This window comes from Vidua chalybeata, assembly GCF_026979565.1.
Source record: "Vidua chalybeata isolate OUT-0048 chromosome W unlocalized genomic scaffold, bVidCha1 merged haplotype SUPER_W_unloc_10, whole genome shotgun sequence".
Taxonomy (NCBI): domain Eukaryota; kingdom Metazoa; phylum Chordata; class Aves; order Passeriformes; family Viduidae; genus Vidua; species Vidua chalybeata.
Window position 1 is genome coordinate 50929 of NW_026530321.1, and position 23972 is coordinate 74900.

The 23972-nt window shown below is 43.1% G+C and overlaps 1 protein-coding gene across 1 annotated transcript in view; it reads right to left on the bottom strand.

The window, feature by feature from the left end:
- The window catches only part of LOC128782855 (arrestin domain-containing protein 3-like), a 30198-nt gene extending 16742 nt beyond the window's left edge, over positions 1–13456 (bottom strand). Inside the window, exons 1-2 of the mRNA XM_053933346.1 lie at positions 12972–13456; positions 8458–8539 (exon numbers count right to left, since the gene is read on the bottom strand). Of these exons, the coding sequence (XP_053789321.1) occupies positions 8458–8539; positions 12972–13251 (362 nt within the window). The 5' untranslated portion in view covers positions 13252–13456. The remainder of the gene's footprint in view (positions 1–8457; positions 8540–12971) is intronic.
- Positions 13457–23972: the final 10516 nt, after the last annotated feature.

A 23972-nucleotide genomic window follows, 5' to 3' on the forward strand; every position in this document is an offset into this window, starting at 1 on the left:
GAAAATTACTTTCAAAATGGTCAGCTCAAACCTGTGAATTATATGCTCTAAAAAGAGCACTGGAACATTTAGCACACAAAACAGGAACTATATATACTGATGCAAGGTATGCCTTTGGAGTAGTACATACCTTTGGAAAAAATTTGGGAAGCAAGAGGATTACTTAATTCAAGAGGAAAGGGATTAATACATTAAGGACTCATTTTAGAGGTTTTAGAGGCATCAAAATTACCTGAAGAGATAGCTATAGTTCATATGAAGGGACACCAAAAGGGAATGACCCCAGAAATAAGAGGAAATAATCTGGCAGATCAGGAAGCTAAAGATGCAGCAGAAAATGGGGCTGGAAGAGTTAATTTTAACTCCAAATAAGGAGAAATTGGAAATTCCAAAGTTTAGTGAAATAGAGAAAAAATAATTAAGCAAGATAGGAGGAGAGCAAGATGAATCTGGGAAATGGAAACTTCCTGATGGGAGACAATTACGTAATAAAATGCTTACTAGGAAAATATTAGAAGACATGCATCAGAAAACCCACTGGGGTACCCAGGCTTTGTGTGATCATTTTTTAAGGAACTATGAGTGCATTGGGATTTTTGGCATAGCAAAGCAAGTAACTGAAAGATGTATAACTTGCCAAAGGATAAATAAAAAGGTGATGAGAAAAACAACATTAGAAGGTCGTGAGTTAGCTCTTCAACCATTTCAAAGTATCCAAGTACATTTTACTGAACTTCCTCAAGTACAAAGATGGAAGTATTTATTAGTAATGACAGACCATCTAACTCATTGGGTGGAAGCTGTTCTCACTGTCAAGGCCACAGCCAACATGGTAAGTAAAACCCTTTTGGAACAGATTATTCCCAGATATGGAATAGTTAATAGGATAGACTCAGACAGAGGAACGCATTTTATGTCAAAAGTGTTACAACAAATAATTCAAGCCTTAGGGAAAAAATGGGAGTTACACACCCCATGGCACACACAGAGTTCGGGCCGGATAGAGAGGATGAACCAGACTTTAAAGCGAACTTTGACTAAATTAATAGTGGAAACCCAAATGTCATGGGTACAATGCCTACCTTTAGCCTTATTGAGGATCCGAACACAACCCAGGTCTGACCTGGGAGTGTCACCTTATAAGATGATATTTGGGCTACCTTTTATGACCACCCAACATGAAATTGCTACCTATGAAGTAGGGGAAATGAGTGTTAAAGGATATGTGAACACCATTGCAAAAACTCTTGAAAACTTGCGGTTAAATGGGATGATCCCTCAAACCACACCTTTAGACTTTAAAATTCATAATATTCATCCAGGGGAGTGGGTGCTAGTAAAAACCTGGAAAGAACAATCTTTAACTCCACAATGGGAAGGTCCTTTTCAGGTATTGCTGACTACCGAGGCTGTGATCCGGACCAGGGAACGAGAGTGGATCCACGCCAGCAGAATCAAAGGACCCGTAGAAGAACCCAAGGAGTGGACGATAACATCTAAACTGGGTGATACCAAACTGACTCTTAAACGAGGAATGGGTGGTAATGAACTGGGAAGACCCAAATGATCTAGGAAACGTACAAAGGATCACACCTAATTGGGAAATAAGACCGAGCTTATATCAGTAGTTTCAAGTACCACCTGGACAAGTTCTAAGATACCTCCGATACCCTCCTTGGGGAAGAATACTGCCACTTCAAACAAGAGGATCAGGACTGTTTCAGATAGAAAACTCTTGTACTTTGGCCTTAGCCTGTGATTTATACAAAGAGGAGGATGAGTTACAACCTCAATCAGTACCATATCATATACCCTGTTTGATTCACCCAAATACCGGACATGCTAGTTGGGGTAAATGTATATGTTTGAATTGTGGGAGAAATTGGTATTATAGTTCACACAATCAATGCCCTCATTGCAGGAAGTGTCGAGTACCAAATCTATCCTATATCCAGGTAGAACTCAAAACAAGTGAAATAATAACTTTGTTTTGTGGATGAGAATTACTAGTGCCTGTTGAGTGGGAAATATCTGAGGAATGGTGGGAAACCACAGTTAAGGAGTGTCGAAAACAATTTGCTTGGAAATTAGCTAAGAGAAAGTGACAAGGAAGAAGTGAGCAAGACTGGATTGGACACTGTACTCGCCACCGAGAAGATCAAATACACCTGCTGTGGGTTGCAACCCCATAGGCAGGGGAGGTGGGAGTATAAGCCATACCAGACCTTTGTTATTCCTTTTTCTGTCACTCATTTGTTGTCTTTTCCCTTTCGGGATACTGGCAAGGTCGTGTCACAGGTGTTACCAAAAGCTGTATATGGAAAGACACCAAGGTTCCTTTTTTATTTCTCACACTTGTGTCAACAGTCACTGTTATAACCCATCCAAGTTAGGCAAGTGCATGCACAATGGGAAAAAGTACTGGATTGCGGAGAACTTAGGAATAAGTGGTACCAGGATGGGAAGTCAATGCCCAAAAGGGGAGAGGGATTTGTTTCACATACGCTATTGGGAACAAGGCACAAGATTTGGTAAAAGAGCAACTGATAAACAAAAAGGCTAAGCCAGCATAACCACCTAAACCTGTGCCAATCTCACCTGACAATTTGTATACGAAACTTGAACAGCAAGTAGAAAAAGAAATAGATATCTCAAAAATGGGTAAAAATCCGTTTGTGGAATTGGGGGAAAGAATAAGTAGGGAACTTAACATAACCAATTGTTGGGTCTGTGGAGGGGCTTTGATGTCAGAAGAATGGCCATGGAAAGGCAGCAGCTTAGGCCCAGTTGAGCTCCTTAAATGGAACCAAACAAGTACAAGTGGAGAAAACTGACCAGAAGGGTGGATTTTAAGTTCAGTAGTGATAGGGGAAGAATGTTTCTGGCGCAATGGGAAAAAAGTTTCTTCAGGAAGTAGGAAAAACTCCTTGTAAAAGAGATAAGGTTAGTAATGGAATTTCTGTATGGTAGATCCCAGAAGAACCAACCATGTACTGGACCCAGGAAAAAATAAAAAAAGGAAATTGTAAGTATAATAGTAAAATTAGACTTTTTCAGTGTAATGATGCAGGCAAGAATCCTTACTTTGGCATCCCAGAAATCTCTAAATTTTAGGAGAATATAGATCAAGAGAAAAATGATTATTGGAAAGTTCCAGATGGCTTATTTTGGATATGTGGAAAAAGAGCATACCCAAAGCTCCCCTCTCAGTGGAAAGGGAGCTGTACTCTGGGAATCATACAGCCAGGATTTTTTCATTTACCAGGACCTGATGGAGATCAATTAGGGATACCAGTTTATGATATGAGGACCTGAAGAGAAACAAAAGTTATTGGATTGGAGGATTCCAAAAATGGGAAATGGGGAGATGAGGAATGGCCCCCTGAATGCATATTGGAAACGTATGGGCCAGCTACCTGGGCACAAGATGGGAATTGAGGATATCAGACCCCAATTTATATGTTAAATCGTATTATAAGACTCCAAGCTGCTGTAGAGATAATAACGAACAAAACTGGTCAGGCAATGGAATTAATATCAAGGCAACAAACCCAAACAAGAGTGGCCGTGTATCAGAACAGATTGGCTTTAGACTATTTGTTAGCTGAAGAGGGGGGTGTTTGTGGAAAATTCAATACATCAGACTGCTGTTTAAAAATAGATGACAATGGGGATGCTGTTCTGGATATAGTCAATGATATCACAAAAATCGCCCATGTACCAGTTCAAAAATGGGAATCAATGCTAAATACTAGCTGGTGGGATAACGTATTGGGAGTAGAATGGTGGAAGAAGTTAGGCTTCTTCCTTTTATGCGCTGTAGCTGGTCTAATACTTCTTCCTTGTTTGATCTTGTTTCATTCAACTCATCGCCAGTGTAGTCCAAGGCATGCAAGTAGTGACCATGCCCATGGACCAAAAGTTGACCACAACTCAAACAGCACAAAGGATCATGGTGTTAAAGAAACAAAATAATATAGAAGATCCCCTCAAAGAAGCGAGATTGATTAGTGAAAAAAAAAAAACAAATAATGAAAGGATAGAAAATAAGGAATATTGCTCAAGCCAAATGATTTATAAAAAGAAAGAGGAAGGATTGTGAAAAATGCATATTATATGATTGGCTCTTTGCAAATATTAAATTGAATACTCTATGTGTTATGTTGGAAAGTTATTTTGTAGTACTGTATTAATCCTTTTTAAGTAGTGTGGTAGATATAGTTTTAGGTTATAACATAATGTTAAAATAGAAACTATGCGATGTAAGATATTTTTTAACTAGCTCAAGAAAGGGATGAGATAATCAAGAAATTCTTCGCACAGAGATAACAGCAACAGGACAACTAGGAGTTATGGCCTCCTTATCGGAAAAGACAAACATCCTTCCACCTTCTCTCCGTCTTTAAGGAGCCACCAAGATTAAGGGAAAGAAGTTGACTATAACCAGAGAACACCCTTTGTTTGAAAAGAATTTATACATCATGTATGAGATATATGAATATGCAACAGGCTATTGCTTTTAAGGGTTAATCCTTTGTTAGCGAGCCATGCTTTCAAGAGGGAAGCATCCGAATGTTCGTAATTCTTTGCTTTATTGTCCTAATTCTGTCTAAATTATTATTACTCTATTTTTATAACTATTTTATTACTGTTAAATTTTTAAAAATTTAAAACAAGTGACTGGTGTTTTTCACAGTATTGTAAAAAGGGTTAAAAGGGTAGTTATAAGAAATACGGTACTCAACTTACTGTATTACACCTAAGTAAAATGCACCCTCTCAAGCAAAAACGAGCCAGCCTGGAAGGAACTATAAGAGCCAATCAGGGCCTTAACCTTCATGCAAATGAAGGATCCCAACCGAAACCAATCCAAAGGAACAAAAAACAGTATAAAAGGGGGCATCCAAGTCAGTGAGAGCATGCTGCTTGACCTTGAACATCGGGAAGATCCCTGCTCAAAAGGAAGAAGATCCAGCGCCGGCCCTGCAGCATCCTCGCTTGTTATTGACTGGGAATGCTCATGCTCTACCCGTGGGCCCCCTATGCCTTAGGCCTTATAATAAAAGCTGAAATCACTTTTATTGCCGGGAGTGCATTCCCGTTTCTGACATAGCCTGCACCTCCTGCCTGCCAGGACGCCCCACGTTTCCAGCTACAGTTGCAGAGTTTCTGATACATCTTGTCTACCATTCCGGGATTTTGCTCATCCCTGCCGTTCCAGCTTGCTGTTTCCGAGGTCCCTGCTGCAGCTCCTTTTGCTATGCAGAGGGGCATCAGGATCAGCTGCCCCTGAGAGTTTGTAAAGGAAGCCCCTTTCCCATCCCTTCTGTCGGCTGTGCCCTCCATTGTCCACGTGCAGAGAGATGACCGATATCGCGCCACAGCACCCCCTGCAGCCACGGGGTATCGATGCACCTGCCCTGCCTGGCTGGGAGCCACCAGCACCCCTGCTGGCTGTGACCATCCCTACACCAAAGGGGAAAGTGCTTGACAGCCAAGAGAAGGCTGTTACTGGGTTTCTGGTTCTGTTTGTTGTTGCTGCCATTGTTGTTGTTTGTTTGCCTTGTTATACGTATACACACACTAGTAAAGAACTGTTATTCCTTTTCCCATATCTTTGCCTGAAAGCCCCTTAATTTCAAAATTATTCGGAGGGAAGGGGGTCATATTTTCCATTCCAAGGGAGGTTCCTGCTTTCCTTGGCAGACACTTGTCTTTCAAACCAAGACATATGAAGACCTGTATTTTTAATGTATAATCATAAGCATAACTTATTTGCAACATTTCCGTATCTCAGAAAAACGTCATGTTAAAGTTGGGGAAATATATAATCTCTGATTCATTCAACAGTAGTTTTGTAGAAGTTTTAAGAATCAATTAAAGAATTGTGCAAGAAAAGTGCCAGAAGAATACACATATCCTTTAGTGGCCATTTTCAAGTGCAGCATATAGCATGCCCTTTTAAGGTCAAATTAAGACCACCAAGAAAAATTAGCATTAGTACCATCCCATTATTATTTTGGACATTGTATTCTGTAAATAACTGTGTATTATTTACTTGGCTGGTATCTCAGTGGTTTAACTATAACTAAATGCTTTTGTAGTTTGTTTTGCCTTGAGTAAAGTAGTTAAATATTTCAGTGTAGAGTTCTGAAGAGAGAGCTTTTGAGCATCATCTAATTTTCCTTTACCCTGATGAGATCATCTTAATATATATACACACACACATATGAAAAAGATAAAGACTATTCTGCTCTGAACACTGAAAGTCCTTTTAGGGAGTTGGAGAGGGAAAAAAATGTGGATAGGGACGTCAAACCTTTCAGCATTACCCTTTTATCCTCTTCCTCCTCCTCCTCCTTCCCTCCCCCCACCATCATAAGATGGAGGACATAAGATTTTTATATTCCAGTCATGTCCCGTTAACTGTAACTTGTCTTTTCCTAACACTTTAATCCTTAATCTCCAGGAAGAATTTTTATATTGCACTATGCTTGAAATGCACCATAATAAAATATAAGCTATGGGCAAAGCTTCCCTCCCTAAATTCTATATCAAATAATATTAGCTGTGCTATTACTTTACTAGAAAGAATCATTCTGCTACAAGTTTGACATCTCTATTTGCACACCTGAAATTATTACTTTTTTTCTTAATAACGCAAATGAAAGGATTTTCTAATCAACCTTCAATGTTTCATCCTGCTGCAGTATCCTTTAAGAAAAAAAAACCCCAGTAAGGTCAGTCAGCATATTGGTTGTTTTCACTATTGCTTTGTATTTGGTTGCACTGGGTCTGGCTGGGATAGAGTTAACTTGCCTCATAATAGCCCATATAGTGGGGTGTCCACTACACATACTGAGGCCCGGCTTTTCAGGAAGTGGCTGGACATTTGCCTGCTGATGGGAAGTAGTGAATTAATTCTTATTTTTGCTTTGCTTCTGCATACAGTTTTTGTTTTTTCTTATTAAAACTGCCTTTATCTTGACCCACAAGCTTGTCCATCTTATTTTCTCTCCCTGGCCTGTTGATGCAGAAGAATGAGAGAGCAACTGCATGGGGGGCTGGCAGGCAACCAAGGTCAAACCACCACATTGGTTTTGTTTTAAATAAATTTTAGAAATATTCCATGGATATAAAATAGCAAGAAATGGTAGGGAGGCAGTGTCAAACTAGTGTTCTTCGGGCCTTTTACTACCAGCCTTCATTTTTTCCTGTATTATCAAAGATGACTTCCTAGTTATTCTTTCAAGTCACTTGACAAGACCTTTAGTGTTTTAATAAATTCTTTTGCTATTTTAGTGGTCATATTTGAACATTTCTTCCAACTCAAGGGAATATCAGTATCATCCTTATCACTTCTTCTATAAGAGTTTTTAATCTGAACCTTAAATTGACTTCTAAAAGTTTCCATACATATGCATCTTCTTCAGCATTCTAATAATACCGACAGTAAAGCCCTGCACTATTTGCGGAAACTGATCTGTAAAAGCATTTATCATCTGCAGGTTCTGTTAAAGCCAGGCCCTCTAATAAGCAGATGTTTTATTAGCTTTAAAATTAGGTATCAGTCTAATATTCTGCCAACTTTTTTTAACCTTAATGACTTTGGCACCTGGCTTTTACAGTAAAAGGCTCCTCCTACCTCCTTTCTTTCATCTATTTCCAGACTATCTCTGTTCCTTCATATTTAATTTTCCTGCAACTTGTGTTTGAGCTAATCTCCATGTTGGTAACTCTTCTATGTATAAATCTTCCCTTCACAATGTATACATTAGACACCTCAAACGTGTGTGTGTGTGTGTGTGTGTGTGTATGTGGCAATTTATCTTAAGACTTCTGCTATCACTCTTGCTTCACCTTTGCTTTCTGAGTCAAGCAGGATTAGGTATGGGAATGTTTCTTGCTTCATCCACCCATCCATTTGTTTTTTTTCCATCCTGGCTGTTTTGTCTAGAGGTCAGCCTGAGTACATACATCCTATTTGAAGTAGAAAAAAAAGAAGCCAAACAAACACTTATTTAGTTCAAATGCAATTAAGCCTGCCACATCTGTTTCAAACTGAGCCTGAACAGTTAAGCTGTTATCACTAGGTTCTGATGGCCTGCATGGCTCCAGTAAAATCTTGTTTCATTTAGAAGATACCTCAGCCCCTCTGCAGGACTCAAATGACACCAGTTCCCCTCCCTTCTTCTGTGAAGGGATCCAATCCTCCATAAGGAGCCAACATACCTCAGTCAAAAGAAAGAGTAACCAACTGGGCAACAATGAGCTCCTGTTTTGTGAACAATTCTTAACCAGTTTAAAAGCAACCTCTTCAGTTTAATGAGATTATGTCCTCTACTGCATGTCTGAGCACAACTCCTACTACCATTGAAAAGGTTTCCCTCCCCCCACAAGCAGGTATGTATCTTAGCCTTCTCTCACACAAGCTGTGTATTGCATGCAAGTACTTACATCTGTGGAAGCTCAAAGCTGAATGCATATTCATGCCTTCCTGAATGAATGGTGTGAAGGCCTTCTTCAGAATTGTCATCATCTAGGAGGGAAAAACCCAATATGCTATTCCACCTGTGAACATTTTACATAGCACAATATATTATATAGGTTTCTTTTCCAGAATAAGAGTGATTTATACATTCTTTACAATACTAAGAATACAGTGTCTCAGAAACAAGTCTCTCCAGACCATTTGTATTAACTACTAGATGTATAGCTGCAGACTTTTTACGGTTAGGTGAGATTCCAAGACTCATCTGACATAAAAGCAGAAGTTAACTTGTTTTAATTTATGATTTTGTGAAAAACAGAGTTCACTCCTTAGAATTTTTAAAAGTTTAATAATAATAGGATAAAGAAGGACAATATTTCCAGTGCTGAGGTGCTACTGGCCAACAGCCAAAGAACACCCGCAGACAGTGTTATCTTTATACGGTTACATCTCTGAGGTACATGCATATTCATGTGTTTCATGCATTATTCAAACATTCTTGCAAACTTTCTGATGTTTTGGGAACTCCTTTGTTTGACTTCTTTACACTCCGGCTTATCTGCAGGACATCTTGTGTGTCAGGTCAATATATTTTATTTCTTCTTATGTCTCCATCCTGCTGTCTCACATCCTCTGATAAGGATTTAGTATGTCCCCCTTAAATTTAACATGGTATTCTCTAATTGTCCTCCAGTGCTCTGGTTTGTGTCATGGTTATCTTATCACTTGGATGGGTCAGTCAGTGGATGGCCTTACACTGTTCTTCTTAGTTAGACAAAAGCCTTTTCACATCTTATGTTTTGCTAAGGTCTATAGTACAATACGTTCATCACACCACTATTTATATAAGCTATACATAGATATTTTATTCATTACACGACTATTTCTATGAGCAAGACAGGACATACTTAAGCTGATTATGTTATATTAACAAGCAGCTAAAAAGAGTTATAATTTGTACTATATCTAAATACTTATAATCACTAACAACGTGCATAAGCTAATACATAAATGCGAAAGCCAATATTATCTGGGCATTTTTAATAATCTTAAATCCAAGTACTGACATAGCTGTAACTGCTGCCATTTCAAGGTCTGCCTGAAAGATACATAATGGAAACTGCTTTCCGATATGACTTCTAGTTAAAACTTAAAATGAAATAGAGCTCTCTAATAGTATTAAGTGATCTTAGTATTTTCTGCTACATTGATTACATTTAGTAATTCAGCTTCCTCCTATCGCCTGCCTAGCAAGTGTCCAAAAACTGATTTTTTAAAAAAGTGCACAAGCACCACCTAGAAAGCACCAAACAAATTCAGGGGCACAAGAAGTGGCAAGCTGTCCAATTAATGTTGTTAAGAGTTAATGTATCAAAAACTCAAAGTTTAGCTCGATTTTGCTTGGATAGCAAAGACCCAAACATTTCCTAATTTCAATGAGAAAGCTGACCTTGTTTTATAGTCATGATTTCTTGTATTGCTTTAAATGCCCCAATAAATTTGCGGTTTGTTCCAATATAATTACCATGAACCCAGAAAAAACCCTGCTGATTCCAACAGAATAGAAAGTTATTTAGATAAAACAATTGAGCATCTCATATACAAAAGGGTTGGCATAATAAAGGCACATATAGTGGGATTACACAAAAGACCCTTCCTGTTGTTAATAGTCTGAAGCATCATGAAGGAACACTGCTACATTTTAAGATTTTTTAGTTCCCACTGTTCTACAAAAGTGCTGATGCTCCAATTTCTTTAGTGCACCAGAAATGCTGAAACAAATCTATGCAAAAATATAAAACCCCTAGAACACTATTTACATAAATGCACCTGCAGCATGTAATGTCACAAAATAACAATCTTCAATACACTGAAAGACCAAAGCAATGTGTATAATGGGTTTTTTTTGTTGTTGTTGTTGTTGTTAAAAAAGCGCTTGGAGGGCTTTGTTTGGTTTTAATTAAAAATAATAGTGTTTTCCTTGCACATACGTTTTTTCATCCCTTCTTCACTTCCTGTCAGATCAGCAGTCCCAGTGAGCCTGAACAGCAGCAGCAGAATTATGGTAAGCAAGTACTGAGCTGTCAGTCACAGACTAGGCTGGAGCAGGAAAGGACTGGCCAAAACAGGCACAAGCACATCCCCTGCCAACCACTCATATACATACAGTATACATTACACCCCACTACATTTGCTCAGCAACTCTGCTCACAGTCTGGCCTGACTACCGCAGATGTAAGGAGAGAGGGGGAGGGCATCACCCACGCCTCACCATCCGTTCTCCTCATACCACAGGGCCATGCTGCCGGCTTGCTCCGTGCAGACACCCCAATCCTGCACTTCTCTCAGGAGCATGTGCTGACCATTACTGAAAGGCGATCACAGATAGTGCTGGCCAGGGGCGTGGGCCAGGAGAGATAACCGAGTGAGCGATTCAAGAGGCTGTGGGGCCGTGTGTTCCAACGGCCGTCCCTGATCACAACTCCTTGCTGGCCCAGTGGATGTGCATGGCAGGAGTTTGAATACTTCTGTCTGTCCCCAGAGGTAGGCATTCCCAAGAAAGGTAATGTGCCCACTGGAGCCACTTCGCTCCGCCCCCCAGCACACACTAGAGAGTAGGCAAAGGAACTTCCCCTACGTCCCAGCCCCCTACAATCAGCGGCTGGCATCACCTTAGCAACAGGTTAACAAACCCCAGCAGGCCAATGACAAGGCGGGGACAGGGAGTGGTCTTCCAGACTATGGTAGGGTACAAGGCGTAGAGTTAAACTCCACTCTGTGCAGCGAGTGTTCATAGTCCTGCCGCTGCAGCCAAGGGAAGGACAGTGGTGTCCCGGGACAACTGCTTAAGATTGTACGTGCTGCACACGCAGCACCAGTCTTGCTTCTGGTGTCGGAACGTGTCAGATCTGTCCCTTCCCTGCCACCTTTTGTTCCCTTTCCAGACAAAACCAAGCACCTACTATCGAGGTCAGCATTTGGATCTACAGGCCACATACAAAGTCATTGCTGCTGCTTAAGCTGACAGAAGCATAGGAACTCGTTATTCGTAAGGATACATCCTGCTATGAGTGACTCCTGCATGCTTGCATGTTTCTGTCATCTGCAAGCCATAGGTGAATGAATTTTTCGCATGAGAGAATTATTTCTAAGGCAGCAGTATAAAGAACATTTGAACTAGAAAGACATCTCATGAGCAACCCGAGCTTGCTTGCATCACGGTAACATAATTAAAATCGATAGCAACTGCTATTTGTAGAGAATCTCTGCAGTAAATATATTTCAAATTAAAAAACAAAACAAAAACACACACACAAAAAGAAAAAAAAAAAAAAACAACACCACCTCCCCACCCCCAACAAAGTCAAAACAACACACCAAAACACCCAACCAAATTATGTACTCAGTTTTAACATTTTCTCGTTCTAGGAACTGAGTCATCACCACCACCTGATGTGTGGAAGCAATCTGCGGAAAAAAGGAATACTCCCTCCCTTCTTCCCAGGACTGGCCCCAAACAGGATTGAACTGCTTCTAACAAAGGGTGGAAACTTCAGAAATAACAAGCTTAGAGTCCCTTGTACTTTGACAACGTAACTATGGAAACAATAGATTAGCAAATTTAAGACCCACAATCCCACTCACAATGTAATATCCCATTTCCATACCCAAAAATAAGGGAATTTGCAGGGCACTTTCCATTTCTATAGGGGCTTAGCAGACCAGGTTTTCATTGAATGCAGGTTCCAGAACTCCTCAACTCAGAAGCAATGCTCCATTCATACAACCATGACCTCTTATTTGGCCTTTCAGACAGATTTTTACATCTGGGTCCCCCATAGAGGAGTTGAATAAAAGAAATTAAAGTAATTTACAAGTATACTAGTTTAGAACAAAGGAAGAAATGGAAAATTACGGGTGCGGTGGTGATAGCACATCAAAGTAATCCACAGGAAATCTTTTATCTGCCAACAATGAATCAACCTTAAAAATAATTCTGCAAGTCAGACCTGTATCTGTTATGTGTCAAAACGTCTAATGGTACATCTTAATTACACTTATGATTCGATAGGATGCTACCAAAAAAATAATTTACTACATATCTGGTTTTGATTTAACAGCTATTTTCCCCATAGAGAAACAAGTCACGCTAATATCGCTAAGAAAAAAAAAAAAAAAGGCACTGTATATTACAGAACACATATTAAAAACCAATGCAAATCCTTATGAAAACACTGGTAAAAGGCAGGTCTTTTTAAAAAGTCCTGTTTTCAGGTACTTTGGAAATGCACCTCAACATGCTTTTAAGTAAACGTTCAAATAATCAAAAATACAACCTAAGAATGTAACCAGCATTTCCTCATCTTTAAAAACAGTGAACGCTCTGAGATTACATATTAAGGAGGGATAAACCAAGCAAAGATGCATCTTTTTCTAGAAATATGTCTGCATGTAGTGAATGAATAAGCGAAAAGCTTACCTCTTGCATGCCCGACTAGAACATCCTTATAGTTAAAATACTCTACTTCTTCGGTGTAATTTTGTGTATAGGCAGTGTTGGATCCAGCATTTCTAGATTCGCTCCAACGTACTTTTGCATGTCCTCTTGCATGAATTTTAAGAGCTTTCACTCTAATTTCCCCAGTAACTTCTAAACTGATCCTTCCTGAGACTGTGTCCCCGCTAGAATACACGGGGATATTGCTGTTACTGAGACAGTCAAAGCTTATTGTCAAACTCTTCACCTTCCCCAGCACCATGATTTTTAACGAAGTGTATAAAAATATACTGCAAGGAAAACAAAAAAATGTCAAGGTCTCATACAAAACGCGACCTTCACTTCACACTGAACAACGCCTCTGCTGCGTAGAGCCTGCCAACAAGATCAACGTGTCCCCTACGAACGCTTCATTGGAATTACTGAGAAGACAACGGCAGCCGCCCAACACTGCGATATCCGTACAAAGGCAGCAGGTCCGCACGCTGCCAGCTCACTTTAAGAACAGCTTTGTAAAAAACAGCCACCCCCGCGCATGCGCGAAGCGAGTCGTGGCGGCGGTTTCCTCCACTGCTTGCGTGTCTTTCCTGCCGTGTTCATTTTTCTTGTGTTATTGCTTCCGTCTCATGCAGAGAGTCAGAGCACTCCCTGGTGGAGTCAGGGCTCTGCTGCAAGTTCGCAGTACGGTATTGAAATACGTACTGAAGAAATGAGAGAAAAACGTCTGCGGGTGGGGGGGGGGCGCGAGGGCTCATCTCATCTCATCTCATCTCATCTCATCTCATCTCATCTCAATCTCATCTCATTCTCATCTCATCTCATCATCTCATCTCATCTCAATCTCATCCTCCTGGCACGGCATGGGGATCCTGGCTGGCTGGTTGGGAGGTGTCTCGGAAGAAGCTGGCAGCTGAAATCGGGCAGCAGTCGGTGGGCACCAGGCCCCGGATTCTGGCAGCAGACGGCACGGGTTCTCCCCCTCAGCCGGCAGTTGCCTGACTAACAGTAAAGATCGCAACGATTCTGCTGGGGAAATGCTCGGCACATCGCTCAGTTACAGACCTTGCCCAAAGCTTTTGTTCGTGAAGGGGCTAATCCTGGGCATATTATAGGCAGGGCATCGGCAGGTGAGTGGGGCACGGCTGCCTTTGCCTGCCTCCCCCCCTTTGCAGCACCTGGCACATTAACTGAGGAGTGAGGGTACAAAAGCATGGCATTATGCAAAAGTAAACATTTAAAACTCTATCAAGTTGAAGTTTTCTATTTTAATACTTGTCCTGGTTTAAGGCAAATTTGGGAGAAAACCTCCAAAAAGGCCCCCCCTCTAGAAAGCCAACCCACATGGCCCCTCCCTCCAACTGGTTCAGGAAGAATTTCCTCAGAGAGAAGTGGAAAAAACCTGTTTATTTAACAGGCAAAGCACTCCCCAGCACACAAAACGAACAAAACCAGATGACAAAACTCATTCGCCGCTCTGAAGAGAAGACAAATTCAGAAAGTCTCTCCTGTGGCTGGTCGCTCTGTTATCAGTCCCTCCGGCTCTGGGAAAGGCTGCTGCCCAGAGTAGGCCCTGGTAGGCCACAAAGTGCAAGCTCTCAGTGTTTCCCCGGATCCCAGTCCAGAGCAGGTTCAAATGGTTCCAAGAAAAGGGAAAGAAAAAAACAGTCCAGGGAACACTTGGACTGCCTCAGCTAGCTAAACTAACTAAAAAGCAAAGGAGCGTGGTGTTCTGCCCCGTCCGTGCCCAAACAACACAGTGGAGTTCTGTGTTCCAGCAGACTGCGGAGGAGTGAGTGCAGGCTGATAACAAAACTCTGTGCTTCTTCTTCTCCCTGCCTTCGCTCTCAGAGCCAGTCTTGAAGGCACAGAATATAATATCCAGCATAAACAGAACACACAATTTGGGATACAAGCATCATAACGTCACCCTAGGACATTCCACCCCTTATCCCCATATGGTCAACTTACTACCAAACATCATGCATTTTATTCAGGTAAAAACTTCCATCTGTTCCCCCCAAAAAATTACAATCAATACCCATCATGCCCCTGTCGTATCCCCACACCAAACCACTGAATCCAGGCCCCAGACTACAGAGCTGCAGGATTCCTCACTTTCATTTTCCTCACTCAAAAGTCCATCGTTCACTTGCTCAGACCTTCAACACTTACACATTTCCTTCTATCTCATGTCTGTGTGGTTTAATGCACAGACAATGGCAGTAACATCCAGCAAACAGTGATATTTGCATTTCATTCTCACTCCACAATCAGATCTCCCTGAGGTACACATCATGTTGTTCCATCTCTCGGCATTATCCACCATGTGCAACCTGGTCCCTGAGCAAAGACAACCCCACAAATGGGTTTGTTTGTACTCAAGGCAGAATTGATCCACAGTCTTCCCTAACAAACCTCTGACATGTACCACTGGGACTTTATCTCCATCTGTTATATTCAGGGACTCAGACTAGGCAGGACCTGCTCGGTTGGTGGAATCTCGGGTGTTAACTAACCAGGTGGCCTTTGCTAAATGCTGCTCCCAGTTTTTGAAAGATCCCCCATCTAATGCTTTCAAGGTGTTTTTTAACAGTCCATTGTACATCTCCACTTTACCTGCAGCTGGTGCATGGTAGGGGATATGGTATACCCACTCAATGCCATGTTCCCTAGCACAGGTGTTGATAAGGCTGTTCTTGAAATGAGTCCCATTGTCTGACTCAATCCTCTCAGGGGTACCATGCCTCCAAAGGACCTGCTTTTCAAGGCCCAGGATGGTGTTATGGGCCGTAGCATGAGACAGAGGGTAGGTTTCCAACCATCCCGTGGTGCCTTCTACCATTGTGAGCACGTAGCGCTTGCCTTGGCGTGTTTGGGGCAGCATGATGTAATCAATCTGCCAGGCCTCCCCATACCTGTACTTGGACTACCGTCCCCCATACCATAGGGGCTTCACTCGCTTGGCCTGCTTGATGGCAGCACACGTCTCACAGTCATGGATAACCTGAGAAATACTATCCATGGTTAAATCCACCCCTCGGTCTCGTGCCCACTTATAGGTGGCATCTCTACCCTGATGGCCTGAGGCATCATGGGCCCATTGAGTTAGGAATAACTCTCCCTTGTGTTACCAATCTAGGTCTATCTTTGACACCCCTATCTTTCCAGCCTGGTCTACCTGCTTATTGTTTTGGTGCTACTCATTAGCTCGACTCTTGGGCACATATCTACGTGGCGGACTTTCACAAGTAGCCTCCCTACCCTGGTAGCAATCTCTTTCCACTCATCGGCAGCCCAGATTGGCTTTCCTCTACGCTGCCAGTTAGCCTCTTTCCATCTCTCTAGCCATCCCCACAGAGCATTGGCTACCATCCATGAATCAGTGTAGAGGTAGAGCTTTGGCCACTTGTCTCTTTCTGCAGTGTCAGCCTTGAGTTCAGCAAGTTGACTTGATCCACCTTCTCCTTCAGTAGCTTGTGCAATCTGTCGTGTGGGGCTCCATACAGCTGCTTTCCACTTCCGATTCATTCCTACCATGTAACAGGAATCATCAGTGAAAAGAGCGTAGCGTGTTTCCTCTGGTGCAGTTAGTTATATGGTGGAGCTTCTTCAGCCCGTGTCACTGGTTCTTGTTCTTCATCCGTGACACCAAAATTTTCACCTTTGGGCCAATTTGTGATTACCTCCAAAATCCCAGGGCGATTCAGTTTACCTATACGGGCGCAATGTGTGATAAGAGCAATCCACTTGCTCCATGTAGCACTGGTGGCATGGTGGGTGGAAGGAACCTTTCCTTTAAACATCCACCCCATCACCGGTAGTCGGGGTGCCAGGAGGAGTTGTGCCTCTGTACCAATCACCTCCGAGGCAGCTTGGACTCCTTCATAGGCAGCCAAGATTTCTTTCTCTGTTGGGGTGTAGTTGGCTTCAGACCGTCTGTAGCTTCGACTCCAAAACCCCAGTGGTTGGCCTTGAGTCTCCCCAGGCACCTTCTGCCAAAGGCTCCAGGACAAACCATGGCTCCCAGCTGCAGAGTAGAGCATGTTTTTCACATCTGGTCCCATCTTCACTGGGCCAAGGGCTACTGCATGAGTGATTTCCTGCTTAATCTGGGTGAAAGCCTGTTGCTGCTCAGGGCCCCAGTGGAACTCATTCTTCTTGCGGGTGACCAGGTAAAGAGGGCTCACGATCTGACTGTACTTGGGAATGTGCATTCTCCAAAAACCTATGGCACCTAGGAAAGCTTGTGTTTCCTTCTTATTGGTTGGTGGAGACATAGCTGTGATCTTGTTGATGACATCCATAGGAATCTGACACCGTCCATCTTGCCACTCGACTCCCAGGAACAGGATCTCTCAAGCAGGTCCCTTAACTTTACTCTTCTTGATGGCAAAACCAGCTTCCATGAGGTTTCGGATTATTTTCTCTCCTTTCTCAAACACTTCTGCTGCTGTCTTCCCCCACACAATGATATCATCAATATACTGTAAATGTTCTGGAGCCTCACCCTTTTTTACTGGAGTCTGGATCAGTCCATGGCAGATTGTAGGACTGTGTTTCCACCCCTGGGGCAGTCGGTTCCAGGTATACTGCACTTCCCTCCATGTGAAGGCAAACTGAGGCCTGCATTCTGCTGCCAGAGGAATGGAGAAAAATGCATTGGCAATATCAGTAGTGGCATACCACTTTGCTGCCTTGGACTCAAGCTCGTACTGGAGCTCTAACATGTCTGGCACAGCAGTGCTCAATGGTGGAGTCACTTCGTTCAGTGCACGGTAGTCCACCGTCAATCTTCGTTCTCCTTCAGATTTACGCACAGGCCAAATGGGCTGTTGAAGAGTGACTGGGTTTTGCTGACCACCCCTTGGCTCTCCAGCTCACGCATCATCTTATGGATGGGAACCACAGCATCTCGAGTTGTTCTATACTGTCGGCGATGCACTGTCAAAGTGGCAATTGGTACCTGTTCCTCTTCTCCCTTCAGAAGTCCTACTGTAGTTGGATTCTTGGACAGTCCAGGCAAGGTGTTCAATTGCTGGACGCCCTCTGTCACTACAGCCGCTATCCCAAATGCCCACCTGAGGCCTTTTGGGTCTTTCAAATACCCACTTCGGAGGTAATCTATGCCCAAAATGCATGGGGCGTCTGGGCCAGTCACAATAGGGTGTTTCTTCCACTCATTTCCAGTCAGGCTCACATCTGCTTCTACCAAAGTAAAATCATGTGATCCCCTTGTCACACCAGCTATAGAGACAGATTCTGCCCCCACATGTCTCAGTGGGATTAATGTGCACTGCACAACAGTATGGACCAAAGCTTAATATTCTTGTGGTTCTGATGTGCCAGGCCAATGAATCCACACAGTCCAAAAAACACGGTTTTCCCTCACCTCTACCTGGCTAGAGGCAGGGCCCCTCTAAGCCTGGTTATCCTTCTTTCCTTGGGCATATGTCTTGGAGGTTCCTTCCAGGGGATCGGACATGTCATCATCATCATCATCATACCTGGCAGTTCGGCTACGAGCATCTGGAGCTGTTTCCCTTTTGGTGGAACTTCCTCTCTGAGTCTTGCCTTCCTTCAGTTCATGCACCCGTTGTGCCAGAGCAGCAGTAGATTTTCCATCCCATGTCCTCATGTTTTCTCCGCAATCACGCAGGAAGAACCACAGCTCATCTCGTGGGGTGTACCTTCTCTCTCCATCTGGGGAGCGTCTGCATTGGATACCAGAACCTCTGATCTGTACTGCCGAGATTTGGAGGAGGTCCTCTTTAATCTCCTCCCTGAGTTTCTTATGATTCTCCTCTATCTTGTCTTCTAATTTCTGCAGATGTGTTTCCACCACTGTGATTCTGGCATGTGTTGGGTCATGTACATCATCTACATATGCTCAGAACTTCTTTGCCATATCAAGCACGGTCTCATCCCTGTCATCCCGCTTCATTATTGCTAAAGCAGAAGCATATTCTTGTGGCCCATGTCGTACAAGTTTTCACCACATGACAGATGTACATGGTACCAAGTCTGGATTCCTAATTGCTATGTCATCTAAGAAGATAATCTCTGCCACTGCCATTTCTCTCAGGCGTTGGATCCCTTGTTCTGTAGTCTTCCACTGGGTTTGCTGCATAAAGAGATCATCTGCACACAGATATCTTTTTGCTACACTTTCCAGGACCCGTGCCCAGAGGCTGTGAGGGTTAGCCCCCCTCATCATTCTTTGGTCGATGATGGGATCATGTGACAGGGATCCCAAATGCCTTGCTTCAGTGCCGTCCAGAATTGTAGCTTCACCTGCAGCATCCCAAAGATGGACTAACCAACTAATTATAGATTCATCAGGTCGTTGAGTGTAATCCTTTCTTAGGCCACAAAGGTCCTTCAGGGAAAAGGACTCAATTTTGGCTTCTGATCTTGTGCCAGTTGCTTTGACTCCTGATTTTATGTCAGGTACCGTTGAGAGTCCTTCTCCTGCATCATCATTATCATCATCATCATCATCCACTGGTCGATTAGTCTTGTCTGTGTGTTGGGTGGCCGGTCGGGGGGGTCTGATGGTTCGACCTGGATGCCGCAACCTTCCCAGAGAGAGGTCCTGCAAGAGACAACTTTCTGGGGGTCTCAGGCAGTCCTTCAGCTGCCGGGTAACCTCAGTAAGGGGCAGACAGCTCAGTTCTTAGCAGTGATTTCAGCTCACAGTGATTTCACCTCTGCCTTGCGAGGTGTACCCTGGCCAACACAGGGATAAAGAGACAGGAGCACCGTGTACTTATTCCACAGAGGTAGCCTTTATTCCGGCACCCTGCGAAGGACACCAGTGATGACAGCTCCCTCCTGGACAGGGCAGAAACTGGGGTTTTTATGGGGAAAAGCGGGAGTGGTACAAAGGGGGGGGGGAAAGCCAATCAGTCACAACGAATCTACATGGGACTCCAAAGCATGTTGGGAACTCACCATGACCAAGGAAGATTTCTCAATCCAGGAGAGTTTGAGAAGATCTTATCATATCCCATTCAAGGGATACCTCTCCAAGGGAGAGGGTTGGCACACCTATCTGTCTCCACATCTGTGCACTTTCCACTTCTTGTGCTAGTAGCAACAGCCATTGGTTGAGGCTTACTGTCTGGTTTAGCTACTAGGTTCGTAACTGGGGTGTTGGCTGCAGCCTGAGTGACTGGCATAGATGTTGATTTATCTCCCTGGCCCCCTTCCTCTGTCTGCTGCCCTACAGTATCTAACAGTGTGTGATAAGCATATGCCAGGGCCCAGCTTACTGCAATGATCTTTTTCTCCTTAGAGTCATCATGGCACTTCTCTTTCAGGTATTTCCCCACCTCAGCTGGGTTCTGAATTTGTTCACATGGAAAGTTCTAGACTATAGGGTCAGAAAATTCCTTCAGGATTTGGCCCATATTCTCCCATTTCCCACACCACTCAGGATTTTCCATGCCTGGGTCTACTCCTGGGTCAGGGGTCTCATCAACCCCTCTAGAAATCTCAGCCCTCATTCTAGAGAAGCTGCAAACTGTATAGAGGAAGTTTAGCACATTAAATACCAGAAAGATGGTCTCTTTAACATTCAGGGGAAACTGAACATTCTCCAATAGTGATGTAACAGATTCAGAGGAGAAGAAGGAAAGCAAAGGCTGAAAAGCCTCATCCCCTGCTCCTCCTCTAACAAACTGGGTGCATAACCATAACCATGAACCGTACATACCTGGAACAGACTCCAGCACCTTTATAAACTTCCTACAAGTCATTACCACCAAGCCCAGCCCAATAGCTATTCTAGTCCGTGCCCCTCTACTGCAAAAACTAGGGATTAGGGACAATACCAGAGCTATTCCTGGATAAGAAAATAAACCTAGGGACCATAGAGGTATTAAGACCCCCAAAAAACCTATGAACCAGAAGCACATGCAAGCCTCCACCCCAAGAGACATTAGGAATTCAAACAACATGGCTACTAACTGCTTTATCCCAATACAGAGTAATTGCAACCAAAATACAATCAGAACAGGGATTTTTCCATTCTCTCGAGCCTTGTGTTGGGTGCCAGTTATTTGTCCTGGTTTAGGGCAAATTTGGGAGAAAACCTCCAAAAGGGGGCCCCCCCAGAAAGCAAACCCACATGGCCCCTCCTCCCAACCAGTTCGGGAAAAATCTCCTTGGAGAGAAGTGGAAAAAACCTGTTTATTTAACAGGCAAAGCATTCCCCAGCACACAAAATGAACAATACCAGATGACAAAACTCATTCGCCGCTCTGAAGAGATGACAAATTCAGAAAGTCTTTCCTGTGGCTGGTCGCTCTGTTATCAGTACCTCTGGCACTGAGAAAGGCTGCTGCCCAGAGTAGGCCCTGGTAGGCCGCAAAGTGCAAGCTCTCAGTGCTCCCCGGGTACCCAGTCCGGAGCAGGTTCAAATGGTTCCAAGAAAAGGGAAAGAAAAAACCAGTTCAGGGAAAACTTCTCTACCTCAGCTGGCTAAACTAACTAAAAAGCAAAGGAGCGTGGTGTTCTGCTCCATCCATGCCCAGACAACACAGTCCAGCACAGAATGTGGAGGAGTGTTGTTTTTAGAGGAGTGAGTGCAGTCTCTGATAACAAAATCTGTGCTTGTTCTTCTCCCCGCCTTCACTGTCAGAACTAGTCTTGAAGGCACAGAATATAATATCCAGCATAAACAGAACAGATGATTGGGGATACAAGCATCATAAAGTTACCCTAGGACATGGAGTTACTTGTCCAATTATAGCTTTAGCTTATGAAGTCCTATCCTTTTTGTTTTTCTCTCTTCAGTTGGTTATGCTCTTGGGCCTGAAATTTGGATCATTTGTCCTTGGTCCTCAGCTAGAGAAGGAATTGTTTTGTCTACCTACTGCGTGAAGAGAACTTACTATCCCCTAATATGAAGCTCAGAAGTACACACTAAAGCAGTACAGAAGCAAAAAAATATAAAAGCTAAAATCTGAGGCATCAGGTGAAACTATTAAACCCAGGCATTCCATGGTCCTAGATCCTTGTACCGTCTTGAGCCAGATTCCTTCGTCACACTGGTGCTATTCAGTACTTGATTTTAGGGATGCTTTCTGGGGATGCCCCCTTACAGAGAATAGTAAACAGTATTTTGCCTTTGAGTGGGAACAAGAGGGAGAAGGGCTTAGTTGAGCAAGAGGTTAATTTACTCCATCCCTAGGAATTTGGTTACTGCAGTGTGTGGAGGACTTGTTCCTATCGGGAGAATGGGAGGAGATGGTAAGGGAAGCCACTGTGAAATTGCTCCATTTTCTGGCTGGAGGGGAGGCTTGGAGTGTCTGAAGTTGTCCTGGCTTGTAAGATAAGCATATATTCTATTTGCCATCTGTCAGAGGTGGGGCAGGTATCTTCTGTTAAGTTGGGCAGTTTTCTTATCTCTTCCAAGAACAATGTCTCCCCCCCAGGGAGATATCTTCTGTTAATGAGCCATTGAATGGCTCACTGCATGACTGATAAAGTTACATCATCCCGTTGTGAGATGCTCCACCCAGAGAGAGGAGCCAAGCATCCCTACCTGCATAAAATCAGCATTTTTTGAGACATCAGATCAGCCTTTTCACTAGATTCCCAGAAGAAGACCAAGCCCATCTACTCTATCACCAGACCTTCAGAGAAAATGACACCCTTCTACGGGATCACCGCTTCAGCCGCATTTCATCTGCTACTCCAGGAGGAGCAGCCACCATTTAACTGGACTGTCACCAACACCCTGACTCCTCAGGGTGTCAGGTTTCTGACTCTATCAGTAGTTTTGTTTGTACTAATTACATTTTTTATTATTATTTAGTTTTTTCCTAGTAAAGAACTGTTATTCCCATATCTTTGTCTGAGAGCCTTTTTATTTTGAAATTGTGGTAATTCGGAGAGAGGGGGTTTACCTTTTCCATTTCACGGGAGGCCCTTGCCTTCCTTCACAGACTCCTGTCTTTTCAAACCAAGATAGAAGTGAAGGCACAGATGATGGAGACAAAGGTTGAATGTTTGGGGCGCATTTTGACTTTAGGCTTGGGGGTGTGTTAGCCCAGAGGGGGTCCAGGGAATCTTGGAGGTGCGGTGGCCCAGGGCTGAAAGGGAAATGGGACAATTTCTAGGATTAATAGAGTATTACAAGAAAATTTTAAAAAAGGTTGATTAATGCCCCAGCTTTTGTTCTCCTAGGCCCGGAAAAGGAATTGGAATTGTATATGGACTGGTTGCAAAGACTGATTTCTCCTGTGTGAATCATTCATAAATGTGGAAATACTTTTTGGAAATACTGCTTTTCGGGTGATCCCACACTCAAACCTAGGAATGGTGAAGGAATTTGCTGAACAGAGAAAATGCATAGGCTATTTCTACTAACTTTAGGTTATGCTGAAGGTACCCAGAATTGTAATAAGCAGTGTGGTCCTCTAGTATGGGGCTGTGCCAGAGGAATTCTAGTGCTAAAATATTTGTGAAGAGAGGGGATGGCCCCATTCTTTGCTCAAAGGGTAACTGAGGCTCTGTTATCTGCAGAGTTGTGCAGCCACGGCTTTGATGATAACTGATGGCAGGATTGTTAAAGTCTGGCACCAAGTTCTAGGTGGATGACCAGTACTAGACTTTTACAGTGTGAAATGGAACAGAAGGATTTAGAATTGAGAACCCAGCCTCCTGTTTAATTGGTCTCGAGAAACGAGCCTTAAAGGAGGATCTTAACTGTATCCAGGTAACAGATCTCCAGACTCGTAGTAGGGAAGATTTACAGGACCCCTCTTTCAAATAGAGAAAAGGTGTTTATTAATGGATCTTAAAGGACAGCAGGAGGAAAATGAGATACCAGATATGCTATAGCAAAGGGAGGGGAATTGCAAGAAGGGGGGAAGCTACCATGCACATTGTGAAAAACACCACTTTTTTTTTTTTAATCTTAAAAGTTTATTAGTAATAAAATAGTTATAAACAAATAGTAATAAAATTAGAGTAATA